This window comes from Balaenoptera physalus, assembly GCF_965194825.1.
Source record: "Balaenoptera physalus genome assembly, chromosome: 2".
NCBI lineage: Eukaryota > Metazoa > Chordata > Mammalia > Artiodactyla > Balaenopteridae > Balaenoptera > Balaenoptera physalus.
In genome coordinates, this window is record NC_138883.1 from 84,988,014 (window position 1) to 85,013,915 (window position 25,902).

The window sequence follows — 25,902 nt, forward strand, 5'->3', positions numbered from 1 at the left end:
TTTTCCTTGTAGAAATAAAAGTTGTTTTGTTCTGAAAGCATAGCTTTCTGTAGAAAAGAAATTCCTACCTCTAAAAGCTTTCTTGAGAACTTGGAAATGGCAGTTTTCTGGGGTGATTTTTAAACCTCAGTATTAGGAGAGTCCAGGATTTATTGCCACAGATTCTATAGTTAGTATGATAGGAAATGCAAAACTTTTTTAATGTGGTGTGTCTCGTGTGCAGAAGCAGGCTTAAAGAAATTGACTCTTGGGCAGCAAATCTCGAGGGACCCAGGTTTAGATTCTTATAGTGTACTTAAAGTAGTTGTACTCTTGGTTCAAGTAGTTTAGCGCCTGGGAGAATCCACTTCTGAAAAGCATTTAAACATTTAAAAAAATACCTCTGAAAAGGTAATGAATGCAAAATAGCACAGTATATAGGAAAGAATATTTCCTATTGCAAAAAAAAAAAAAAAAGCCATAAAACAAACATAATTTTCAAGAGGTAGAATTTCAGTAGCAATAACAGTTTTGCATGTATACTAAGTTGCGTTAGCAGGGTTGTACAGTAGAATACTACTTGAGTTTGAGGCTCTGTGATAACAGAATTCCATGAAAGGAAAAAGATGTTGTAGGTAAAGAGTATATAAAAAAAAAAAACTATGAATGTATATGAATATATCATTATGTGAGAAATAGCAACTTTTGTGCAAGTTAAAGGTTAAAGACCCTACTTGTTTGCTAGAGCAGAGGGTTAGAGCCATTTAATTTAAGCTTTTCTAATGCTTAACCTGGAAACAAACGTACTCCTACTGAGTAACCCCACTGAAGCTCATCGTGTGGGGATTTTGCTTATGATGTTTCTTTTAACAACAGGCATTTATAAAATGGCATCCTTTTTTTGCTTTGTCACCTCATCTTTCTCCATTAGTTTCCTGGGTACATTTTTTAAAGAGAGAGAAAAGTTTGTTGTGTGTGTATATTTAGAGTTTAAAAAAACAGACCAAGAACTTGGATAGCTGGCTTTTCCTCATGCCTGGTAGTGTAGGGGCGTTAGGATTTAAAGGTATGAAGCAAAAGGATTGAAGGGAATGGCCAAAGACAGTACACTGTCTAATGTAGATGTGCCAAGGCCTGTGACTGCTTATTTTAACAAGAACCCAGCAAACTAGTTTCTTGATCTGAAGAATCACACAGCTCTCACATCAGGATGTAATAGTGGAACAAGGGTGACTTCTTACTCCCTTTTACCTCATGTTCATCTTGGCCATTTAGCACCTTGAAGATCCCTGAAAAGATTGTGTCTGTGTTCCCTTGTTTTCCCAGGGGAAAAAACTGAAAGATGAGTGGATCTAAGAAAATAGTGCCTCTTGAATATTAAATTCTTAAATGGCAACTCCAAAGGATAGAGAGAAGGCTATATTAAATTGATTATAGCTCCTCTTTAAATGTCCTATGTCTTCAGTTTTGTGTTAGAGACATTGGAATAACCAAGCAATATTCAAACATCTGCACGATCATGAGGACACCACTGCATATTACAGTGATGTCAGTAACAGTTTAATTACTTAGAACAATTAAAGATTACCCTTAATAGCCACATTCATAGTTTTAAATGCTCAAATGTGCTACAAGTTTTTGTAGTCTCAGAGTATGGTTGATACTTTTCAATGTTGTTTTGGTCTCATGTTTACTCTTTGTGTACCTGTGATATGCAAAATATGAAGAGACCCTTGGCCTCCAGGAGTTTACATTCTCATGGTGCTGCTGGTGCAAGCAAATTGCTTCTGGTTTATTCAGAACATTGCTTGGCTGTTAATTATACCATGTTTGGAAGGATTCCTTGGCCAATAGTTTTCAAAAGCAGAGGGCTATGCTAAACTTCAGGGCATTGATTTTTGAGTTTACATTGTATTAGCTCTGCTGTTCATGAACTCCTTTTCCCCAGGGAGCTGTGCAGGTAATGCTCATTAATGTGAATCAAACTGTTCTGCCTAAGAGCATCTTCATCATCTCTATACCACCTATGCTCTTCTGTGCCGCCACTGTCAGTAAATGGCCAAGAAAACTCACTGCTCCAGAGGACATCTCTCAGTACTCTATTTCCCCAAATTTTTACATCATTCTCTACCCAAAAGGACCAGAATTTGCAATTAATCCTTTTATAACTGAATAGTGGTCCTAATTTTAACCTTTTTGTGTGTGACTTTTGTACCTCTGTTCTGAAGCAGCATTGTGATAGATGCGGAGCACCTGCCTGCATTTCTAAGCAATCACTTTATTAACCCACATTTTCAGTTGAAACTTTGCATGTATCCTTGTAATTTCCCCTACTTCCTCTGAGTCAAGGGGTTTACTCTGCATGTTTATTAAAAGTGGGTCTGGATGGAAGTGCAAGCAATAGTGGCAGGCCCATAACTCTTATTTTAGAGTATAATATTCTAATGCATGGTTGAAAATGTCCAGTGTTATGTGGCTACTAGTAATTAGATATATGCATTTATTAACAATGAAGCAATATAGACTTAAACCACTAGCTTGAATTTATTGTTTGGATTATTAGTTTTCATTTTCTAAGATTATCTTACTTCCATTGAAAATGGAAGCTAGAAGATAAACAGGGGCAACCGTAAGACATTCAGACTGTCAGGAATAGAGCATAGCAGTGCTCACCCTCTGACCTCTTGCCTGGTTCCATTAGTCCCCACGCATGTTTAAAAACAAAAGGCACAAACTAAGCATGTTCAAATAAATAAAGAAGCTGCTATGGCTGTAATAATCAGAAAGGTGCAGAGTTTCAGAAGGAGTATGGAATACCAGTGTGGAAGATGTAGAGTAACTAGGGATGGGGTTTGTCTGATACAGTTTTATGTGGCTTAAGTTTGGATCTCTTAAGACTAGAATCTTGGAAGTGAATAGAGGCAACATGGACATATTTCAGATGTTCCAGGATTTTCAGGTAACTAGGTGACTTTTTGGATGGTACTGGTATTACGCAGCCATAAAAGATCCTTCCAGCAAAGGAGCCCATTCCATTTTATGGAAATAGTCCTTAAAATATAGACACACCTGTGGTTTGGTTTTTCTGTTGTTACTGTATTTAAGTTTTAAAAAAAATTTTTTTATAGCCAGAGTTTTATCCTTGATGTTTTGGTTAGACTTGATAATTTGTTGGCCTAAAGCTTTTGATGCCGGGTAGACGGGAGCAAGTTTTCCCGTTTTGAAAAAAAGAAGAACCTTGCTGTTTATTTTCTTACTTGATGCAGAAAATAGATCAATTCATTGTAATAGCTTAAAATTTTTTGAGATGATCCCTGACTTTGAAATAACCCATGTAAGTACATGTGATCATGACAAATAATGTACAAATGTGATTCATTGTATCTGAAAGAGACCTAAGTAGAAGAGAATTCAAGATTAGACTGGATGATTTTCACTAGGCCCCTTCCAGGTTTCATGTTCTATGACTGAAAAATAATTTTTCCAAAATTATTTCAACCTCATTTTAATCTTCGCTGTGGGATTTCACTCTGAATACCTTTAGGAATGTTTAAGTGGAATGGTAACTTTCCAGTAGTTCCTAATTGAATAACTTATAGTCCTTTTACCCAATTCAGGAAGTGAAATGTCATATCCCATATGTAAAGTTTCTGCTTGGTACTTATCAATAACATGTCTGCCAAACAATGAAACCAGTAAAGATTTAAGGACAGAGTTTCTCTAATCTCTGTTCCTGTTATTTCCACTAAACCATATTAAAATGTTAATATTAGAATCCCAGGCATCACAGATTTCTCCAGGAACCCATACTCCTAACAAGAACCTTAGATATCTTAAGGTTAGAATTTTCAAAAGATTTTGTCTCCCTTGGTGGTGGTATGCCATGCCATAGATTAAAATATAATTTTCTCCCAGGGATAAATATTCTGGCATTACATTATCATCAGTCCGTAAGCAACAGTAATAGTCTTGGCGCTTACCTTAAAACCACCTATCAATCACTGGTAATTTAAAAGATTTATGTTAGAATAACCTTTGCATAGAGTTTTATTTCAGTAGCTTTTGTTTTTACTTGCTGTTCAGATCTTCATTGCCTCATTGGTATATAAGATAATGTTAAAAGAATTTCATTGAATGTTTGAAGTTTTACAAAAGGCAGCTTGCTTTCTAATCTATGCATCTTTGGGATTTTAGAAGAAATATTCTTTGCTGTAAAAAGGAACTGCTGTAAAAGTTGGAAACTCTGCGCCTGTGTACATATATATTTTGGCAATAAAGCAGCATGGGCTGAGAATGCACTGAAATTTCACTGTGTTGTTACTTGGAATGGGTAATTCTAATAATGCAGTAAATTATGGAGATGGAAGAAGGAGCCTATCCACAGACCTGTGCTTAGATAGGTGCCAGATGTCAAATAAAGAAGACAAAAGACCTGGGTTTCTTGATGCCAAGTTGTGGCAGTTTCTGTTGTAGTTCAAGGGAAAAACAGGCAACCATATGAATAAAGAGGCACCTTATTTAAACTATGCCCTTATGCCATCCCGTTTTACCTTTAGGGCCAACCTTATGCTAGGTCTAGGAGCAAATGTTTAGTTTCTGGTAAGGAAATAATGATACAATTATTGCCGATAATTAAGAAGCTTTTATATTTAATTTTAAAAAGTTAACTAAAGACATTTTAACACTAATTAAGAAGAGATCCTCCTAGATTCAGGGGAAAGGAAAGGAGTTTTTTCAGTTTTAAGAAAGCTGTTACAAACTTCCTTGGGATTGGCTATTGTCAAATGAAGAACAAAAGCTATGTGGTTTTTGTGATGTGACAACTAATGTAATAGCTCCTTCCTTTGATTTATGAGACTATTCATTTAACACGCACTGATGTACTCCACTCCCAGGTACTGTGCTAGATGCTGGAGTTATAAAAATTGAGATGGTTTCTGCCATTAATTAAGGAGCTCAAAAGTGTACAACTTGGGGACTTTCAATATGCAATTTTTTTGTTCTCATAAATACATGGAATTTTGAAAACACTTTTATTCACCATATATACAACGATAAATGATAACTAGCCTTAGAATCTGTTAATACCAGCCAGTCATTATTGATGTTATAGACTTCCAGAGGAGCTTTTATACCCTAAGGCCTTGTTTAAAAAAGTCAACCATTAGTATTAGTACAATTGGTACAAAGTTTATGGAAGGCATAATATCAAAATTGTAAATGCACATGCCCTTTGACTCTGTTCCACTTTAGGAATCACTCCTACAGAAATACCAGGACAGATACGCAAAGACACGACAAGGATCCAATAAAACAATGGTTAAATTCGGATGTATTCATGATTGAATCATATGCAGGTGTTAAGTAATTTGTGAGGCCTGGTATAGAAAGCTGTCTGTGACATGTATTATTTGAGAAGCAGGTTGCAGAATAATGTGAAAAATATAATTGCCTTTTATGTCTATGTGTCCACACGCATGAAGGTTATAATAGCTGGCATTTATTAAGCACTTAATATTAAGCATTACTCTTAATTACATTAGATGTATTCATTAACTCATTTAATCCTCACTAGAGCCCAAGTTAGTTTTTAATCCCTATTTTACAAGAAGAGTTTAATTCTTCAAGTTCATGGCTAATAAGTAACCAAGCCACAATCTGAATCTAAATCATTTGGCTCCCAGCATGCTACATTGTGCCTCTCAGAAATGTAAGAAGAAGTGTACTTTTACCCTTTTCCTTCGTCACACATCTATATCTGAATTTTTTTCTAGAGTAAACATGTAATTTGTATTTGAGAGAAAACAAAATATTTAAAACCAGCCAGCTTAATTTGATGTCAAGTTCAAGCATTTAATTTTCTATTGAAAGTCTACCAAAACAGCAAATCCAGAGGTTAAGGAAAATAGCTACGTAAGAACAGCTTTTTAAAGAAAGGAAATACGTTGAGGCAGACAGACATACCAATGCACAATAAAAATCCCAGGATGATTCAATATAGTATTATGATTAGGTCTTATTCTTTAGGAGTAGAAAGAGCTTTTCTGGTACTGGTTGTTGCCAGAGGCTTCACCCTTACCTAACCAAATTTTGCAACAAAAGCATAAAGTGAGCCAGAATTTTCTCTCAAATAGTTTTAAAGGAAAATATCCTATATGCAGTCTAAACTGGAAAGCATCTGCTATTAAATCTGCTAGCCACTGGGGACTCCCCCGGTGGTCCAGTGGTTAAGACTGCGCTTACAATATAGGGGGTGCGGGTTCGATCCCTGGTCAGGGAACTAAGATCCCACATGCTGCGCAGCGCAGCAAAAAAAAAAAATCTGCTGGCCACATCGGAACCACATTAACTTCTCTGTGCACCACCACCTGGCTATCATCTCTTGACTGTGCTAGTGCCAGCCCCTCCTTAGTGGTCTGCTTGCCGCCCTCCCACCCATTCTCCATAGGACAACCCTAATGAGGTTCTGAAAACGAAAATTTGATCCTGTCATAGGCCTCCTTTAAAATTCTTCAAGGTTGTTGGGATAAAAACAAACATCCTTCGGAAGGCCGATAAGGCCTTGCATCCTCTGGTTTCTGGACACCGTGGTAACGCCTACAGACCTTTTGAAGGGCCTCACAGGGCCTTTGTATAGACTGCTCTGTCCGTCAGCTTACTAAACGCCTACTCATCTTTCAGACCACTGCTGAAACATTACTTCCACAGAGAGGCCTTACCTGACCCCCAAACCAGGTCAGTTACTTGCTATATGTGCTTATATCTCTATGTCCCTTTTCTTCAGAACCCTTACTACAGTTGTAATTTTAAATGTCTTCATGTGGTTATTTGAGTGTCCATCTCTTGACTAGATTATAAACTGAGGATACAGAGTAGCTGTTTTCGCTTATCTTTCATCCCCAGCAGCTAGCATAATACTTCATAAATATTTATTAAATGAATAATATGATGAGCTACTGAGCCACAGTGCTACATAAAGCAAAATATAAGAAAGCATTTCGGTAAATGTTTGATGTTTTTACCATTCCTTTCATTATTATCCTGTTAAGCTCAGTTTACAACTGAAAAGGGAAAGATAAATATATACTATGCAGTTAACTTACTGAACATAACCTACAGAAAATATATGTACCCGTATTTCACATAAGAAAAAAATGATTTCTCAGTATTCATATGACAGTTGCTCCATGTAGGAATAATAGTCAACATAAGTACAACGCTATTTTCAGGCCAAACATGCATCTTTAGATCAGAGCACTCATGGGACATTGCCTCTTAATCCCTAAATTTGCAGTCAAAATGTTTTCCGAAATAAATACTATGAAATTGATAAGAAGCTAAAATAAATTCTTAAGACAAATAGCTATGAAACCTGGATAGAAGTCTCCTTAGTTTCTCATCTTCCAGAAACAGCTTCACAAATCACTTGGAAAATCAGTCTAGAGGTAAACAGAATAAACCACATTTCCCATCCATCCTTGAAACTGATCTTTCTTGAGAAGTGATCAAACAGCACCTGTTGTTGAAGACAGCAATAAGGCCTGAACATGATTCTCAAGCTTTGATTCTGGATCAGTTTGTTGGCTTGGACTGGTCAGGAGTCACTTCCTTCAGAATCTTCATCAGTGAATTTAAGCGAGTATGCGTTAACATTATCTTCTCTTTCAGCTGGGAAGAGAAATACATAGATTATCAGGGAATCTTAAATTTAACTCTCAATCTGCTGGTTCTAGAAGCCACTTCAGACTTAAGCTAGTGATTGGGAACTGGCAATACTGCAACACATTTCAAAAGGACATCTGTTCTATTTCTGAAAGAACTTTATACAACAAACCTAGAGCACAATAAAGTGACAGATACAAAGTTTCATGTGGAAAAAGACCAGCCACTGCTGAGCATCACTGCTTCTAGTCTCCATCCTTCCTAGCCCTTATCACCAGCTTGGTGATAACTCCAAAACCTGGGGAGGAAGACAAGAATAAAGGGGGATAAGAAAGCTTGTGGAAACAGAAGCATTAATCAGTCTTTCCCTTTTTTTCCAGTGGCAAGAATTTTTTTTTTCTAATTCTTTGTTCACAGTAACAAACGTCTGTCTTTAATATTCTGCCAATCACCTTCAAAAGTAGCTCTGGTTGTCAGATTTAGAACAGATGTCTGTGGTAGCTAATTTTCAATAGTTTTTTCAGCTTAGAATAGCTATACCTAGAACCAAACTTAGTGGTGTTACTCAGCATACAACCTGTACTCAGACTCACAAAGTTATCATGGATAAGTCTTCTGTTGAAGTAAAAAAAAAAAAAAAAAAAAAAGATATTTCTAACATAATTTGCATAGCACAAAATCTACTTTTTATGATCCAAGATACAAGAATACACAAAATTCATCAGGAAATTTTGCTTAAACAGGTCACTCTAGAGCCCATTAATCTTATTTGGGTGCTCTTGGACACAATGAATCATTTTTGTTACTGTCAAGATTTTTCTTCAGTCTTTAGCGCTCAACATTTTTACTGTGTGTTGGGGTATAGTTCTCTCTGCATTTATCCTACCTGTGCTTGTTGAGGTTATAGACATGTAGATTGTCTTTTATCAGATTTGGGAAGTTTTCAACCATTATTTCCTTGAACATTTTTTCTACTTTCTCTTTCCTCTCCCTTTCGTAGTCCCATTACCAACGCATATTTAGGTGTGCTTGATGGTGTCCAACAGGTCTCTTAGGCTCAGTTAATTTTTCTTCATTTTTTATTTTTTTCTTCTTCAGATTGCAAATCTCATCAATCTATCTCCAAGTTCGCTGATTCTTTGCCCAATTCAAATCTGCTGTTGAGCCTCTCTGGTGAATTTTTCAATTCAGTTGTTGATGGTACTTTTTTTTTTAATTTTATTTTTTTATACAGCAGGTCCTTATTAGTCATTAATTTTATACACATCAGTGTATACATGTCAATCCCAATCTCCCAATTCATCACACCACCCCCACCCCCCACCCCGCCACTTTCCCCCCTTGGTGTCCATACGTTTGTTCTCTTGTTGATTGTATTTCAACTCCAGGATTTCCATTTAGGTGTTGTTTGTTTTTTAAGCCCTTTTTTAAAAAATTTATTATTTTTTTAAAATCTTTGGCCACGTTGGGTCTTCATTGCTGTGCACAGGCTTTTTCTAGTTGCGGCGAGTGGGGGCTACTCTTCGTTGTGGTGCACGGGCTTCTCATTGCGGTGGCTTCTCTTGTTGTGGAGCACGGGCTCTAGGCGTGTGGGCTTCAGTAGTCTTGGCTCGCGGGCTCTAGAGCGCAGGCTCAATAGTTGTGGCACATGGGCTTAGTTGCTCCGCAGCATGTGGGATCTTCCTGGACTAGGGCTCGAACCCGTGTCCCCTGCATTGGCAGGCAGATTCTTAACCACTGCACCAATAGGGAAGCCCCTTTTGCACATACTTTTAATTGCTGCTTTGAAGGCTGTGTCTGCTAAGTCCCAACATCTGGGCCTTCTCAAACACAGTTTCTGATGCCTGTATTTTATCCTGTGTATGGGTCATACTTTTCTTTGCATGTCTCCTAATTTTTATTGAAAACCAGACATTTTAGATAACATATTAAAGCAACTTGGGATATTAAACACCCCCATACTTCCACCCCACGTCCTGGCTTGTAGTGGTTATTTTTTATCTGTTGAGTAGTTGGCTTGACTATTTCATTGATGTCTATTTCCCTCACAGTGTGCAGCCTCTGATGTCACTCCTCGGAGGACACGGCCTTGGGCATGTGCAGTCACCCTGGGATGACAGTGGATTTAGCAGGGCCTTCTTTGACTCTCTTTCCCTGAGCTCTGTGTAAACTGGATGCCTTTGTTGATATCACACCCAGCTATTAGCCTTCACTAATTTCTGGCTGACTGCTCTATTTTGACAGTGCCCTGGGACATAAATTGCTCCACAGTCTAATCCAATTAAAATCAGACCCAGGGCTTCCCTGGTGGCACAGTGGTTGAGAATCTGCCTGCCAATGCAGGGGACACGGGTTCGAGCCCTGGTCTGGGAAGAGCCCACATGCCGCGGAGCAACTAGGCCCATGAGCCACAACTACTGAGCCTGCGCGTCTGGAGCCTGTGCTCCGCAACAAGAGGCCATGATAGTGAGAGGCCCGCGCACCGCGATGAAGAGTGGCCCCCACTTGCCGCAACTAGAGAAAGCCCTCGCACAGAAACGAAGACCCAACACAGCCAAAAAAAAAAAAAATCAGACCCATTTATACAGGGGTAGTCTTTAAGGCCAGTCTTCTTTTGTTCCAACCCCAGGAGGGCTCTTATTTTAGCTGTCTGTTTCCCTGATTTTCTCTTACAAATTTCTAACTTGTCCATGGTTTAGCTTATTGTTCACATGGACTATCAGCTTCCTCTTAACTGCTCACCACCAAAATCTCCGTTGTTTTGGGTAGAATCCTTACACTTGAATATCCCCACACCCTGTTCCAAATAAAGTTAGTTCCCTCGGGAAAGCTTCAGAGCTCTTTTTTTACAATCTACCTCTTAATATGGGCTCCCAAGCTGGGGTGGCTTAGTGTCTCTCAGAGTAACACCCCTGCTTTACCAGCAGGGTGCTGGGCAGAGGCAGTAGCTTCTGGTCTTCTCTGCTTGCATCTGTCAGCATGAAGCCTCTGCCCTACAACCAAGCTGGGACAAAAGTGACTGGGTTCCTAGTACTCTTAGCCTATTGTGCCGGTGGTAGAACTTGCACACTACAGATGGCTGTTCTTGCCTAGAATAGAGCTTCTGATGAGAAATGCTGGTAGCCTGCCCCTCCTGGGAAGATACCACAGCCCTAAACTGAGAGCTGGGGGAAAAGGATCCCTGTGCTCTTGGCTGCATTTGCCCAGATGGAGCCTCCCTCCCTCTGAGCTGGAGGGGCAAGGGAGGGAGGGAGTAGGTTGTGGCTCAAATGCCACAGGTTTTCACTGCTCTTACCAAGGTTTAGTAGATTTTCTTCAATAAGTATCTCTTCATTTGCTTTAAGCCTTGAGGAAAATTTCCACAGACTTAAATGGCTGTTTTCTTTATAATTTTCTTCGGTTATGGCTGTTTTGTTGGGGAGGGGTCCATGCAGCTCCCCGGGCCACCATTCTAGAAGTTATCTCCCATACGAGTTATTTCTAACCACAGCATTTACTGACCCTGCTCATCAACTTAGTTGCGCAGAACAAGGGCAGGCAAACTATGGACTGCAGGATAGCCTGCTGCCCATTTGTTTTAATAATGTTTTATTGCTACAAAGCTATATCCATGTGTTTATATACCGTCTGTGGCTGCTTTTGCACTACAATAGCAAAGGTGAACAGTAGCGACTGAATGGTCTAGCTTAAGACATTTGTCGTCTGGTCCTTTACAGAAAAAGTTTGCCAATTCCTGGCTTAGAACATGGTTTCATGAGCTTAGTTAATTATGCAAAAAAAGAAAAAAAAATCACTGTTCCCCTGTCCTAAAAGTTACTTAAACTTTGAAAAGTAAATGCCCTGGTTACTAAATGTGTAATTACCGAGGAATAAACTATTAACAGTGCTAAAAACAAAACCAACAGTAAATTCTAAGGTTGTTCTTCCAACATAGTAAAGTTATAGCCAAATTTCCACTCAGAATGAGCCAGCAAGCTACTGAAACAAAGTTGCTTTCTTCAACTCGAAACCATGAAACACTAGTAAAGCCCATTTAAGTAAGAATTCTTAATGATGGTTTCAGCACTCTTTTTCCTCCAAGCTATCTAAGCATGAGGTGCTTGCAAAGAGGAAAGACCTAGGAAGGATGACGGTGTCCATACCCAGCAGAGAGGAGGAATAGGAATGTGGAGCTCAGCAGCTCTCCACCTCCTCCTGAACCAGACTTGACAATATGGCTTTACTATCTTGCTTTGTGTCACAAATTCAATAAGGAATGCCAAACCAGGTATAAAGAGTTACTGGCGTATTCACCATTTCACTGCCCCTAAATTCATGGGTACAGATTATTAGGAATTGTCTATATTAAAGGAAACACACAACCATCATGAAATTTTACCTCTGCAACCTTTTCTGGTAGAGGTACGTTGTGAATATCCATCTCAGATGCGTTTACTATGGCTTTTGTTTTTAAGAGGTAGCTAAATAGAAAATATAGAGAGAAAATATTAGTACCATACCACAGTCATAATTATCAAGGAACCAAACTTGCAATATCTCTCAAGCAAAGATTGCCTTCTTGCTGATTTCCATTTCAAGATTCATAATGTATTTTGTAGGAAAAACATTCTCAATTAATAAGTCATCAGAGGGACTTCCCTGGTGGCACAGTGGTTAAGAATCCACCTGGCAATGCAGGGGACACGGGTTTGATCCCTGGTCTGGGAAGATCCCACATGCCTCACAGCAACTAAGCCCGTGCACCACAACTACTGAGCCTGCACTCTAGAGCCTGCGAGCCACAACTACTGAGCCCACGTGCCACAACTACTGAAGCCCGTGCACCTAGAGCCCGTGCTCCGCAACAAAGAGAAGCCATTGCAGTGAGAAGCCCCCGCTGGCTGCAACTAGAGAAAGTCCACGCGCAGCAACGAAGACCCAACGCAGCCAAAAATAACGCAAAAAAATATGTAATTTTTTACATACAAAAAAAAAAAATAAGTCATCAGAGAGACCCTGTGCCTCATCTCACCCCTTGCCGGCCCAGAATACATGATTTAAAATTATCCTAGGACAAACTAAAGACAAAAATCCAGGGTCATATGAATAATGGTGATAAGTATAAGCCTCATACTCTACCAGTAGATGGTGTAGCACAGTTAGAAGAAAAGTAACCACAATTGTGACAAATACTGTTGGTTGCCTACGCCACAGCCATTCCTCAAGTTTTTGTTGCTAACAGAACCCAGATTTTGTTTAGGGCAGCAGTGTGTCCAGTCCTAAAAGATGAATCATAACTGTTCTGGGCCAACTGTGGCAATCTTATTCCCTACTGTCACATATTTGCTTTCCCAGCTTAAGGCAACCATGTGACATAGTTCTGCCAATGATAAGGAAAGTTTTGCTGATAAAAGGAGACCATTCCCTGTGTTCCCACACTTACCGTATCCTTTTCCTTTCAGTTTTGGATGCTACTATTTATGGATGTAATGCTTATACTTGCAGCATCCAAGAGGAAAAGGCCAAGAGAACCAGAGATGCTGACCCAGAGCCCTGTCATGGCTGAGCGACTAGAACAATCCTGGAGTGGCCAACTGCCCCACCCTGTACTTGTTAAAGCCACTCTTTGGTTTTCTGTAACTAGCAACCAAATTCATTCTGATACACACAGACATAGATTTATCATATTCCCAGACTCATGCTACCTATACTTTCCCTTTTTTTAAAAAATTTAGTTTTATTTATTGACTGAGTTGGGTCTTCGTTGCTGCGTGCGGGGCTTTCTCTAGTTGTGGCGAGCGGGGACTACTCTTCATTGTGTCGCACGGGCTTCTCATTACAGTGGCTTCTCTTGTTGCTGAGCACAGGTTCTAGGTGCGCGGGCTTAGTTGCTCTGCGGTATGTGGGATCATCTCGGACCAGGGCTCAAACCTATGTCGCCCGCATTGGCAGGTGGATTCTTAACCACTGCACCACCAGGGAAGTTCCCTAATTTCTACTTAATCAGAAAGAATATACTGACCTTTGAGTCCAGCTCCTCATTTTGATTAAGAAATTACTTAAAAATCTCATAATGCTTTTCAAATTTATATTAAAAATTTTTGTTACTAAAAGCTTATTTCCCTAAGCAAAAACTCAATTACAGGTTGGCTGGAATAATTACTTAAAACTGTTTCTAAAAAAGATTCGAGGTTACGAATAGCACACATTTAGAGATACTTTTCCCTGTGTCTTTAAACTTAATTCTAAATAGAAATTATTTAAGAATAAACTAGAAATTGAAAGTAAAATATCAATCCATCTCAAGTACATATATCCTGTTGAAAATCAGCATTGAGGGACCTCCCTGGTGGTCCCTGGTTAAGACTCCACACTCCCAGTGCAGGGGGCCCGGGGTTCAATCCCTGGTCAGGGAACTAGATCCCGCACGCCACAACCATCCATGCGTGTGCCGCAACTAAGACCAAGTTAAGCCAAATAAATAAATAAATAAATGTTAAAAAAAAAAAAGAAAAGAAAATTGGCATCGAAGAACAAATAGTGTACCTAATGCGCACTGAACAACCTCATGGTAAAGGATGGGCTTTATTTTTAAGGTTGTTTGTTTTTGTGGAGTCTTAACCACTGGACCACCAGGGAAGTCCCCTATTTATAAGGTTTTTTTAAAAAAATATTTATTTATGTGGCTGTGTCGGGTCTTAGTTGCGACACGCGAGCTCTTTGTTGCAGCACGCAGGCTTCTCTCTAGTTGTGGCGCTTGGACTGCAGAGTGCATGGTCTCAGTAGTTGCGGCACACAGGCTTAGTTGCCCCATGGCATGTGGGATTTTAGTTCCCTGACCAGGGATCAAACCTGCGCCCCCTGCACTGGAAGGTGGATTCTTAACCACTGGACCACCAGGGAAGTCCCCCCTATTTATAAGTTTTATTGCTCTTGTCATCCATAGCTCAGCTAGAAACACCCATCTAAGCACATTAAATGAGGAAAAGGAAACTTTCTGTTTTATGAATGGAAATTAAGCTTTGGAGTTAAGACATGGACTCAATTCTCAGCTCCTCCACATCTGCAAGCTGCAGTTTTCTTACATTAAGAACTCAGTAAGGGGAAAAAAAAAAAAAAAAAAAAAAAAGAACTCAGTGAGGTAAGCATAGTACAATACCTGACACAAACTAGGTCATCAATGGCTGTTTTTGTTTCTAATAACCAAGAAAAGACATTGATGAATGTTTCAGTTTGTTGCAATAACAGAAAAGCTTAAGTAAAAAGTAAAATTTATATTTAGAAAGATAAGAAATATCCAAAGTAATTCATGAGAAGGAACAACAAATAGGGAACTTTTTCTGACTTTATGAGGCCACATGGTCATTATTTTTTACTTTTCTTTGTGTATCTGCTTCATTCTTCTTTTTCTGTAGACAAAATTTCTCTGCATTTGCATGCACGACATAGAAAATATCTACCCTAAACCTAGAGCTTTCACTTCCCAACTTCAGCACCAGTTCCATCTACAGATGACCAGTGTCTCTGGGTCTTTATTTCAAATTCTTAGGGTAGAAAGCCTGATTGGCTTAGCTTAGGTCAGGTCTATTCCTGGTCCCATCACCTGGGAGTGGTATCACAAAGGATAACAAACATGGCCACAAAGTCCCACACTATGGGAGGGAGACAGGGGCTAGGCACAAACCCCAAAGGTGTCTACTACAGCATTATTTTGCAAAAACTTACCTTCCAAAAGTTCTTGGAATGAAAGAATATCCTCTCAGTTATTCCATGGTATGATTATTAACACATGGTATGATTATGAGACATCTAAAATGATCATAATGTTATAAGACTATGTTTTAGTCCCATTACCATCTTTCTTGTAAGAAACAGTACCTGGCTTTAGCATCTTCTCTGGTACAAACATTCTGCCTTTTCTGGAAGATGTTTTAAAATTTATTTGATAAAGAATATCTAAGTCTACTTACCACACCATTTTGTCAGTGGAAAGGCAGAAGTGACCTCTCAAGGCAGCCAGGGCAGCGTGAGTAGAATACAGATGGAAACCAATGGGAATCTCACAGGAACTACAGAATAAAAGGTTGTAAGTGCTGGGAGGAAAAAACAGGATATGGGTTAAGAAAGAAAATCAGAGAACAAATACAAAATAACTCATGTTATGGACTCATTCCTAAAAAATAGGCTATAATAGGAATGAGACTGAGGAAATGTCACATTCAAGAAAGGTTAACTCAGAGATTATAGATACCCTTGTGGATTCTGGCCACAAAAGCAATCATATGATATATAACTGTCATTTCACTGAAGTAATTTATATCTGAAAGCAGAAAAAGAGCTAACAAATCAGATTAACATTTAAACAGGGACTGCCCTGGTGGCGCAGTGGTTAAGAATCCACCTGCCAATGCAGGGGACACAGGTTCGAACCCTGGTCCGGGAAGATCCCACATGCCGCAGAGCAACTAAGCCCGTGCACAACTACTGAGCCTGTGCTCTAGAGCCCGTAAGCCACAACTACTGAGCTCACGTGCCACAACTACTGAAGCCCGCGTGCCTACAGCCTGTGCTCCACAACAAAGAGAAGCCATCTCACTGAGAAGCCTGTGCATAGCAATGAAGGGTAGCCCCCGCTCGCTGCAACTAGAGAAAGCCCGCGGGCAGCAACGAAGACCCAACGCAGCCATAAATAAATAAATTTATTTTGTAAAAAAACAAAAACACATTTAAACATATAAAGCTACACATGACCATATAAATTAGCTACCAGTAAGCCAATTTCCAGTTAAAGTAAAATAATCAAATCAATTAGGGCTTACTAAGCAATTTATTAATAGAACTCAAATCAGGTTTTGTTTTGTTTTTTTTTTGCAGATATAACAAAAAATAAAGAATTACCCAGATAAAATGCAAAAGAAAGAAAATAAATCGTATTGTCCTAGCAAGCTATTTTATTTTCCTTTATCCTTTGAAAGATTACTGGATGAGGAATCAGGAAACATGGATTTTAGTTCTAGTTATACCATGTGGGTAAGTCGCTTACCTTATTTGCTGGTATATAAGACAAATCCAAATATTACAAAAAATATTTAAGAAAAAATTAACTGTTTCATCATTCATGTACTGAAAGCAATTTAGAGTGGTTTGGTAAGGGAAAAAAATTATCTGTATAAACATAATATACTATATGCAGTAAATGAGTACTAACAAAGTATAATAACTGCATAGCTAAAAATAGATTCATGTCAATGGACACTAAAGACAAAGCAACAAAATATAAATTTACTGGTAAATGAAGTCCCACACCACACATGCAGCACTGTACTTTTGTGACTATGTTACCAAAAAGCAAGCCATGAAATAAAGTTGCATTTTTATTAATTCCTAAGTAGGAATTAATTACATCAGACAAACCACAGTACCTATAGACAAATGTCTGTAGAAACTAATAAACGGCACAGAGCTGGGACATCCCTGGTGGCACAGTGGTTAAGAACCTGACTGCCAATGCAGGGGCACAGGTTCGTTCCCTGGTCCAGGAAGATCCCACATGCCGCGGAGCAACTAAGCCCATGCGCCACAACTACTGAGCCTGCACTCTAGAGCCCGCAAGCTACAACTACTGAACCCGCATGCCACAACTACTGAAGCCCGCACGCCTAGAGCCCATACTCCGCAACAAAGAGAAGCCACCACAATGAGAAGCCCGTGTGCCGCAACAAAGAGTAGCCCCACTCGTTGCAACTAGAGAAAGCCCGCGCGCAGCAACCAAGACCCAACGCAGACAATAAATAAACAATTAATTTTAAAAGTGTCTTTAAAAAAATAAATAAATGGCACAGAGCAAAATGTAAAGAGATACCAAAATTATGCTTAGCATGTAACATATAACAAATATTTCATTGACTATTAGTCTGCTAATGGCCCAGGAACGAAGGTTTGCATCACACCAGGTAAAGAACTATGATCATCTGAGTGCCTGCTGAAGGCAAAAGGAATACAGAATGGGTAGTGGAAGAGGGTAGTTATAAATACCAGCTATGACCATGTGACCAGTTACAGGAATGTAATTGTCATGAATATCTCATTTTGTTATGAATAGGTTTACATGTATATGCGTGTTTATGTTTTCTTCCCTTTCTTTTCCCTTATCATGTAACGTAAGATGTACTGACTTTTTATTATAGTATTTAAGTATTAATTTTACATCATAGTATTTAAGCTATGAGATATCAAGGAGAAAAGTAAGTATCACTTAAGGACTTTATCTCCTTTTCTGGAGGAGGGTTTAGTGCATTTTTAGTTGTATGCAAGATAGCTGTAACAGGTTAGGAAGAATTACGACCTTGTTATTGTCTTTATTTGGAGATTAAGTATGGGTTTAGGAGATGCATGTGGATGCCAGGTTAACATATAATGATTAAATTTATGTGTCAGCTTGACCTAGCCAAACAGTGCCCAGTTATTTGGTCAAATGTTATTCTGAATGTGTTTATGAGTATGTTTTTGAATGAGAGTAATATCTGATTCAGTAGACTGAGTAAAGCAGCTTGCCCTCCTTATCGTGGGTGACCCTCATCTAATCAGTTGAAGACCTGAATAGAACAAAAAGGCTGACCCTCTCATGTGAGTTGCAACACTGATCTTTTTTTCCTGCCTTTGAACTTGAACTGAAACGTTCAGGTCTTCCTGGGTCTGGAGCCTGCTGGCTTTTGTACTGGAACTTACACCTTTGGCTCATGGATCTCAGGCCTGTGGACTTGGACTAGAACTAAACCTCTGGCTCTCCTGTGTCTCCAGCTTATCAACCTTGTCTCTTGGGACTTCTCATCCTCCATAATCGAGTGAGCCAATTCCTGACAATAAATCTCTTCCTGCTGAGTCCCACGGCTCTCCTTATTCCAAACACATGGAACTTTCTGTCCAGTGTTTTGTAAACCATCTAGATCTGTACTGTCTATTAAGAATGCAAGCCACATAAGTAATTTTACATCTTCTATTAGTTTAGCTTTAAAAAAAAAAGTAAAACAGGTAAAATTAGCTTTAATGTATTTTATGCCACCCAATATTCAAAAACATCGTAATCAATGGAATTCCCTGAGGGTCCAGTGGTTAAGACTGGGCACTTTCACTGCCCTGAACCTGGGTTCGATCCCTGGTCTGGCAACTAAGATTCCCACAAGCCGTGAATCGTGGCCAGAAACCAAAAAATCAAGAAAAAAACCCATGTAATCAGTACTTTTAAATTATTCAATGTTTTGGGCCAAGCTTTCAAAATCTGGTGTGTATTTTGCACTCACAGCATACTTCAATTCAGAATGGCCACCTTTTAAGTGCTCAATAACCACCATGTGGCTAGCGGCTACAGTACTGGACAGCACAGGTCTAGCTAGATGTGCTTCCCTCTAAGAAGATATTCAGAGAGCTTCTGCCTCTGGCCCCAAATGAACCAGTTCCAAGAAGGCCATCACTCCTTCCCTCTCTGTTTCCTTTGGGTGGGAAGAGGACACTCCTGCAAGGATAGGGAGTATCTTTCAGTTAGGAAAGAGGAGCTGCAGAACTCTTCCTGATTACTGAGTACAGCAACTAAGAATTCCTATACGTACTCTATTTAACCCTAAAATTGAACCAAATTGTGGTCAGAATGAATTGTCTTGCTGTTAAAACCAACACTGAAAACTGAGTAGCTTTGTACTACTGAATTCACTGAGTACTTTGTTGTCACTTGTAAATCACACTACAGTCAAGATGCAAAGTTTACCAGGCAATATTCAAGTAACTTTCCACCTGTGTTTTTCCCCAGTTTACAGCAGAATTAGTCCTGCCATAACTTATTACAAATTCCAGGTTAAATGAAAACTTGTAATTCCTAGTTATTGTCAAAGGATTGTAGTTTATGGTAAGTGATTCTCACTATCCACTTAAAGGTAATTTTCTTCTTTTTCCCCTACTAGACATAACTTTCTTAAACTCACTTCACTTGCACAACCCACTAGGGAGATGTAGCCCTCAGAAAGGCCTTAAAACCTGAACGCAAATATCTTTTCCATTTCATTAATACATCAAGTTCATACAAGACTCAATCAAGTAAAGGGAGCATCCTTCCAATACACTGTATGGATGGAACAGACTTTTATTCTAGTGCAAGATAGGAATAAACTGTTTTCTCCTCGTACAAGTCGGTTCCACGCTCCTCGGTCTCATTAAGTCAGGGAATGACTAGAGATCTGGAATTCTCAGTACGTACCTGCCTTTGAGCGAACCTTCAATGCCAACTAGGAAGGGAGCCTCCAAAACTACATTATTTGTGACTCCTAGGAAGACAAACACGGGTCAGAATGACTACCTGTGAGGCATTGAAAGGGAAAAACTCTCCCCTCCAGAAAGACTCATCATGGCCACAAAAATCATGAAAAGTGATTCGCCCCCGACCCCTGGCAAAGGAGTTAATTTCCTTCCAAATTTTCATCCCGCTTTCCTCCCAGCCGGCTCCCAGCCACCCAGTAAGAAAGCGGCAACGCTTCCCAGACGCCGTGCCCACTCACTGGAGAAGACCACGGCTCCAAGGGACCGCGACAGGTCCCAGGCGAGGTGCACAGAGTCAGCGAGCACGGCGTGGCACTGCGCACACTGGAACACAGCGCACCTCTCGGGCTGCAGCCACCATGGCAGCCGCGGGCCGGGTGACGGCTCCTCCGGCCCCAGCCCGGCGGGGCCGAGTGGCGAAGACCCTTTCACCACCTGCGTGTCCCACTCCATGGAAGTCGTAAGAGAAGGTTCATCAATCGCCTTCTTAGCGCCATCACAAAAGTCACCCCGCGGCTGCTTTGCAATTCGCGAGCGATGCCTCCGCGGCCGAGCCGCCATCTTCCTGCAGCTGGCGCCGCGGTTTCAAAGACGCACCAGGCCCCGCCCCAAGCTTGGTTCCTGGGTCCTCATTGGACAACGTGAGCCGGGTGGGGCTCTGCCGCGCACTCGTTGCCTGGACACGCCGTTTGGCGCCTTCGTGTTGGTGGGGGATGGTGAAGAACGTGCGTCTGGTGGCCGGGAACTCGGCCTTTCTATTGGTCAACACCAGGAGACCCCGCCTTTGAGGTATTTTTAACCAATGGAAGTGCAGCTTTCTCAATTTAAACTCTATAACATTCGGTTTGGTCAACGCTTAGAGTGGCGCCAGAGTTTTGAACGGCGCTTTTGGGAGTGGAGGGCCGATCCTCTGCGTGGTCGCCTGGATTGCAGTTCGCCATGACCGTCCCCTCCCTTGAGGAGCTGGACTCCTTCAAGTACAGCGACCTGCAGAACTTGGCCAAGAGTCTGGGCCTCCGGGCTAACCTGAGGGTACGGGGCAAGTGGCGGGTGGGGTAGGACGAGCGGCCTCTACGGGACGCGGTGGGAGGGGACTGAGCGGGAATTCCGAAGGCTGAGGCTGCTGTCCCGGCCCTGGGGCGGTAGATTTGGTTCACAGAAGGGTCCCACTAACTCTGCAAAACCGAGAGGGAGCCATAGTTTTCACCTTATGTTGAGGCTGACTTTCCTGGGGACTCACAAAGACCCCGACTCCAAAAGGGTTTGTTTGGTTTCGTCTTATTGGAAGTACTCTGTTATACTTACCAGGGCATCAGTTAGGAAACGCAGGCCCAGAGAGCTAAAGGAATGCTTCATCTAAATGCCGATTAATTGTTAGGCAGTCGCGGAAATAATTGCCTTGGCTTTTGGAAAACTCCAAACAGCTAACATTTCTGTAAATTGTAACAGCGCCCAAAATCTGCTACTTAAATGGGGGACCTGGAAGAAAGGATGACTTTTAGGGGACCTCCCCCGTGGATAAGTTTTTACAGCTCAGCCCTAATTTAGTCGGATCGTTCCTCTATTGATCACTATTGTGGTAGTGTTCTATTCAAAACCGGTGAGGTCTTTGAGACTTCAAAACCTTTGGGGGAAAATGCAGGGGTTCAATTCGGGATTGGGGTTCTATATATTTTATTTTCCCACATCATATTAACGTATACCCTGGAGATTTGTTCTGCAAGCTGTGGTATTTACACGGAGTGAATACATAAATCAGTCTTCACAAATGTTTTTAAGTGGTTTAAACAAAGTAATCAGGGCCCATGCACCTGTTGGGGCTGAATGATAAAGGGCTATCTTTGGAGATATTTCTGGGCTATAGTATTTAATGGCTCCTCAATACTTCATAAGCAAAATCTTAATTCCTTGGTTTAAATCCCTTAAATTTTTTTTTGTAATCTGGCTGGAATCTTTTATCCAAGGCAGCATCCAAACTGTACTGGTGCCTGAACACTTGGCACCTTTGTCCATCTTTCTGCCTTTGCTAATTTTAATCCTTTGGCCTCAAATCCCCTTCTCTCTCTCTCTTCTTTATCTGCATGAATAATTTCCAATTACTCGTCACAGTCCAACTGAAATGTCATCACTGACCTGGCACCTCGTCCCCTCCTCTTCATTCCCTTGGCCACAGGTCCACCACCCCAGTAATCCTAGGAACCCTCTGCGCCTTTAAGGCAGTATAATTTCAAGTACTTTTTCTGAGCGCTTGCAGGCTTCCACCTGGCACTGTGGTTATTTGTGTAGATACGTTCTCTACTAAACGTTAAGTTCCCTGAACAGGGATCTCATCCATCCACCTTGGAAGTCTTTACAGCACTAAGTGCAGTACCTTCTATTTGGGAGGCGTTGGATACTTATTCAGAACTACTATTTACAACTGCTTCTTGGCAGCGCTGGAACAATGCACTAGAGTGTAGCTCCTTTGTGAAGAGTTACTATGGAGGTTTCCTACTTGAGTTCTGCTCTCTGTCTAACATTAAGGCCCCACAACCTTTTGGATCTCTGAAGAGCTGTTGCAAGTTCGACCTTCTTCTGAAAGTCCCACCTATCATTGTCTCTTGAGGAACCTGATCTGGGGTAGCCATTTAATCACCTGTTTTCATATATGTGGTGTAGTACAGTATTTTGTGTCACTACAGACCTCATTGCTTGCCTAGCATACAACATCTGGTGCATAGTAGGTGTCAACAAATATGTTAGAGGTGCTGTTTCCCAGACAAATTTGACTATACGAGGCGTTCTAATAACCAACCACAAAAAGACACCTTTGAGATGATGGGAGAAAATTAAACTTGGACTAGGTATTAAATTATATTAAGGTATTGTTAATTTTGTTGCATATGATGGTGGTATTGTGATTATGCTTCTTTTTTTTTTAAAGTCCTTACCTCTTAGCCAAATATTTACAGGTAAAATGTTATGATGCCTGGGATCTGCTATAAAATACTCCAGGAAAAAGAGGGGGGACTAGATGAAGTAAGAACAGCACAATGTTGATAACTGTTGAAACTGGGTGATAGATACATGGGGGCTCATTGTACACATTTGAAATCTTCCATAATTAAAATGTTTTAAGTTACTTACAGTTGGTACAGCTTAAGAGCTCGTTAAATCAATTGCCTTTTTAAAATTCCAAGTGCATAGCAAAAAAATTGAATAAATTGCTCTAAGAAATTACCAAGATTTGACTATTTAAAAAACTTAACAGAATAAGATTTAAATAAATTTCACCAGTATGATAACATTCAAAATAAATTTAGAAGAGAAAATATTAACTTTCTTTTGAGACACTACTCTTTTTTTAAAAAAAAATTTATTGAAGTATAGTTGATTTACAATGTTGTGTTAATTTCTGCTGTATAGCAAAGTGACTCAGTTATACACATATATATATATTCTTTTTCATATTCTTTTCCATTATAGTTTATCACAGGATACTGAACATAGTTCCCTGTGCTATACAGTAGGACCTTGTTGTTTATCCATTCTATATGTAATAGTGAGACACTATTAATGGTAAGGCAAAATGAAGGAGTCAGTTACTAAGATTTATTGTACGGCCACGGTCCTTTTCTCACTCTTGCAATCTTCAATTATAAAACTACCACTATTTCCACTTTCTTGCAGCTCTCTTCCCTCACCTGGCAAAACTCCACACCTGATTAAACAAGCTATGTGCTTAATCCTTGCCTGTACTAACTAGCTGACCGTGGCTGGAGAAAATCCCCTAACTTTTTTGACTGAACTTAATTTAAATGTGACCATAAACTTAATTTATGATTTATTTGATTCTCCTAGACTTCCTTGGTAGTCATTAATTTTCCCATTATTGAGGACAGTTATTTCATATCTTTTCACCTCAGATTGGCACCCTTCCATCACTTGATGACTTTGCCTCATAGGCTATGGAAACATAGATGCAATTAAGCTGAGAACTACCTCATCTTTCTATCACCAGACCCACCTGTCCCCGTATCCTCTGCCTTCCACCTGTTATATGTTATGGTAAAAGGCTGTGCCTAAGGGCAGCCTTGCTGTTTGTGCTGGAGATCTCATTCCCCCCTCTGGGGCTACACTCTTGCAGTTATTCCTCTCCGCTGCATCAGTTTCTCTCACTCTGCTGGCTCATTTCCATAATGCGCCCAATCAAATCTTAATGTCATCCATCTTTTAAAAAAGAAACAAAACCCCTCTCCTGACCCACGTCTTTTACCTACTGCCCAATTTCTCTGTTCTTTTCTACTGAAATTGATGTTTTTGAGGCCACCATGCCCTGCACCTTGCAAAGCTTGTGGTCCCTCTCTATCTTCACCTGCCCATCAGCAGCATTTGGCGTGATTGAACCCTCCCTTCTGCTCAGACCACTTCCTTTTCTAGACTTCTTTGATATTTGGTTTTCTCCTGCCTTGCTAGCACTTCTTTCCAGTCTCCTTTGCTAGTTCTTCCTCTGCTAAATCTCTAAATGTGGCGTGTCCCAGGGTTCTCTCTTGGGCCTTCTTTTCTCTAATTGTGCTTCTCCCTTGGTGATCTTATTCATTCTCAGAACTTTAGATTCACCTGGAGCTAATGACGCCCAAATCCATTCCTTCAGTACGACCTCTCATCTGCTGACTTGTGCATTTAAGTGCATCGTAAACAGCATGATCAGGTCAAAACAATGAAGATCTATTCCCTGTGTCCGTAAATGATTGATTCCTCCCTTCACTGCCCACACCCATCCATCCTGGTGAGCTCTTCCTCCCAAGTATCAATACACCTGAAATCTGACCTGTGTGCTGTCTCCAGTGCTGTAAACCTGGGCCATGACACCCTCCTTTCTTGACCACTGCTTCAGGCTGTCTGCTGGTCTCCCTCCCTCTACTCTTGCCTTAAAATAGTATTCTCTTGGTAGTTGGGTGATAGTTGAAACTTAGAATATGCCATTTTTCTGCTCAGTTCTCGTCAAATGATTTTCCTCACACCTAAAATAAAATCCAAACTTCTCCAAATGTAATGTGAGAATCTTGGGTTGGTCCTGATTTGGAGGAAAAAAAATTTTTTTTAAGCTAAAACTGGAGACAACTGAGGAAATTTGATTTTAGGCTATGTATCAGAGGATATTAGAAAATTATTACTTTTCCTAGGTAATGCATTAGAGGTTATGTAGGAAAATATCCCCTTATTTTTAGGAGATGTGGCTGATGTATTTAGTGGTAGAGTATCATGATGTCTGGAACTTATTTTCAACCAGCTTGGCAAGAAATACATATGAATGAGAGAGAAAGCAAACATGAGACAATATTAAGGATTGCTGAATCTACGTGAGGAGTATCAGAGTGTTTACTAGACTATTTTGACTTTTCTATAGACTCGACATTTTTATAATAAAATTTTAGTTAGGGGGAAGAAATCTACACTGTGTGCTGTGGCCTGTAACCCTCTTCTTGACCCAGGTCACCTCTTTGGTCTCCCTGCCCTCCACTCGCCCCAGTGTTCACTGTGCTCCCCACACTGGCTTCTCTCTGTCCTTCAAATTCACCAGCCCGTCTCTGGGCTTCGTGTTCCCTCTGCTGGGAATGCTCTTCCCCTGCATCTTCACCTACTGCCCCTCCCTCATTCACATCTCCGCTCAAAAGTCACCAACTCTGAGAGGCCTTTCCTGACCATCCTAACTCAGGTTGTCCTCCCCCGCCTCTGCCCTGAGCCTCCAGTTTTGTTTTTGCTTCATAGCACCTAATGTCATACCATTTATTTTTGCTTACTTGGTTAATAGGCTGTTTCCCCACTAGCCTACCTCTAGAGGTTCCTGGAGGGCAGAGACCTTGTCTGTTTTGCTCACCACTGTCTCCCCAGTGCCTGGAACAGCGTCCAGCACGATAAATGCTTGTGGAGGTGGTGCGTGAAAATGTGCTGATGCTCACATCGGCCCCTCCAGCTCAGCTCTCCCGAGCATCA

General features: G+C 40.5%; 2 protein-coding genes and 1 long non-coding RNA gene across 11 annotated transcripts in view; 2 read left to right on the forward strand and 1 right to left on the reverse strand.

Annotated features, from left to right (window-relative positions):
- The window catches only part of LOC309654870, a 33,981-nt gene extending 19,231 nt beyond the window's left edge, over positions 1-14,750 (forward strand). For 3 of the 7 annotated variants that reach the window (XR_014260468.1, XR_014260472.1, XR_014260473.1), the window contains one exon: positions 9,693-10,999. This is a non-coding gene — a long non-coding RNA (uncharacterized lncRNA). Of the gene's footprint in view, positions 1-6,660; positions 6,715-9,692; positions 11,000-13,082; positions 14,116-14,566 lie in introns of those variants that run through there. The other 4 variants (XR_014260467.1, XR_014260469.1, XR_014260470.1 and 1 more) reach the window with 4 other exon arrangements.
- Positions 851-20,557, reverse strand: OIP5 (Opa interacting protein 5). 2 transcript variants are annotated; one of them, XM_082449382.1, is made up of 5 exons: positions 20,166-20,557; positions 19,868-19,934; positions 15,591-15,689; positions 12,020-12,101; positions 851-7,647 (listed from the first exon to the last, which is right to left on the reverse strand). In XM_082449382.1, exons 1-5 carry the CDS (start codon positions 20,485-20,487, stop codon positions 7,552-7,554), a joined length of 666 nt encoding a protein of 221 aa, XP_082305508.1. In that variant the 5' UTR covers positions 20,488-20,557; the 3' UTR covers positions 851-7,551. The 2 variants fall into 2 exon arrangements, with proteins under 2 accessions (XP_082305508.1, XP_082305507.1); XM_082449381.1 differs by having other exon boundaries at positions 15,591-15,713; positions 20,166-20,552.
- Positions 16,526-25,902, forward strand: part of NUSAP1 (nucleolar and spindle associated protein 1) — a 36,696-nt gene continuing 27,319 nt past the window's right edge. Inside the window, exon 1 of one of the 2 annotated variants that reach the window (XM_082449354.1) lies at positions 16,526-16,650. In XM_082449354.1, coding sequence (XP_082305480.1) covers positions 16,528-16,650 — 123 coding nt within the window. In that variant the 5' untranslated portion in view covers positions 16,526-16,527. Of the gene's footprint in view, positions 16,651-20,739; positions 20,959-25,902 lie in introns of those variants that run through there. The other variant, XM_082449355.1, reaches the window with a different exon arrangement.

Bases quoted from the DNA above. Each gene is read 5' to 3' on its own strand.
- OIP5 (XM_082449381.1), bottom strand. From the start codon at position 20,487: ATGGCGGCTCGGCCGCGGAGGCATCGCTCGCGAATTGCAAAGCAGCCG. The intron at 19,935-20,165 runs GTGAGTGGGCAC...TTGTCTTCCTAG, and splicing joins TGGAGCCGTGGTCTTCTCCA to GAGTCACAAATAATGTAGTT. The intron at 7,648-12,019 runs GTAAAATTTCAT...TTCTCTTCCCAG, and splicing joins TACCAGAAAAGGTTGCAGAG to CTGAAAGAGAAGATAATGTT.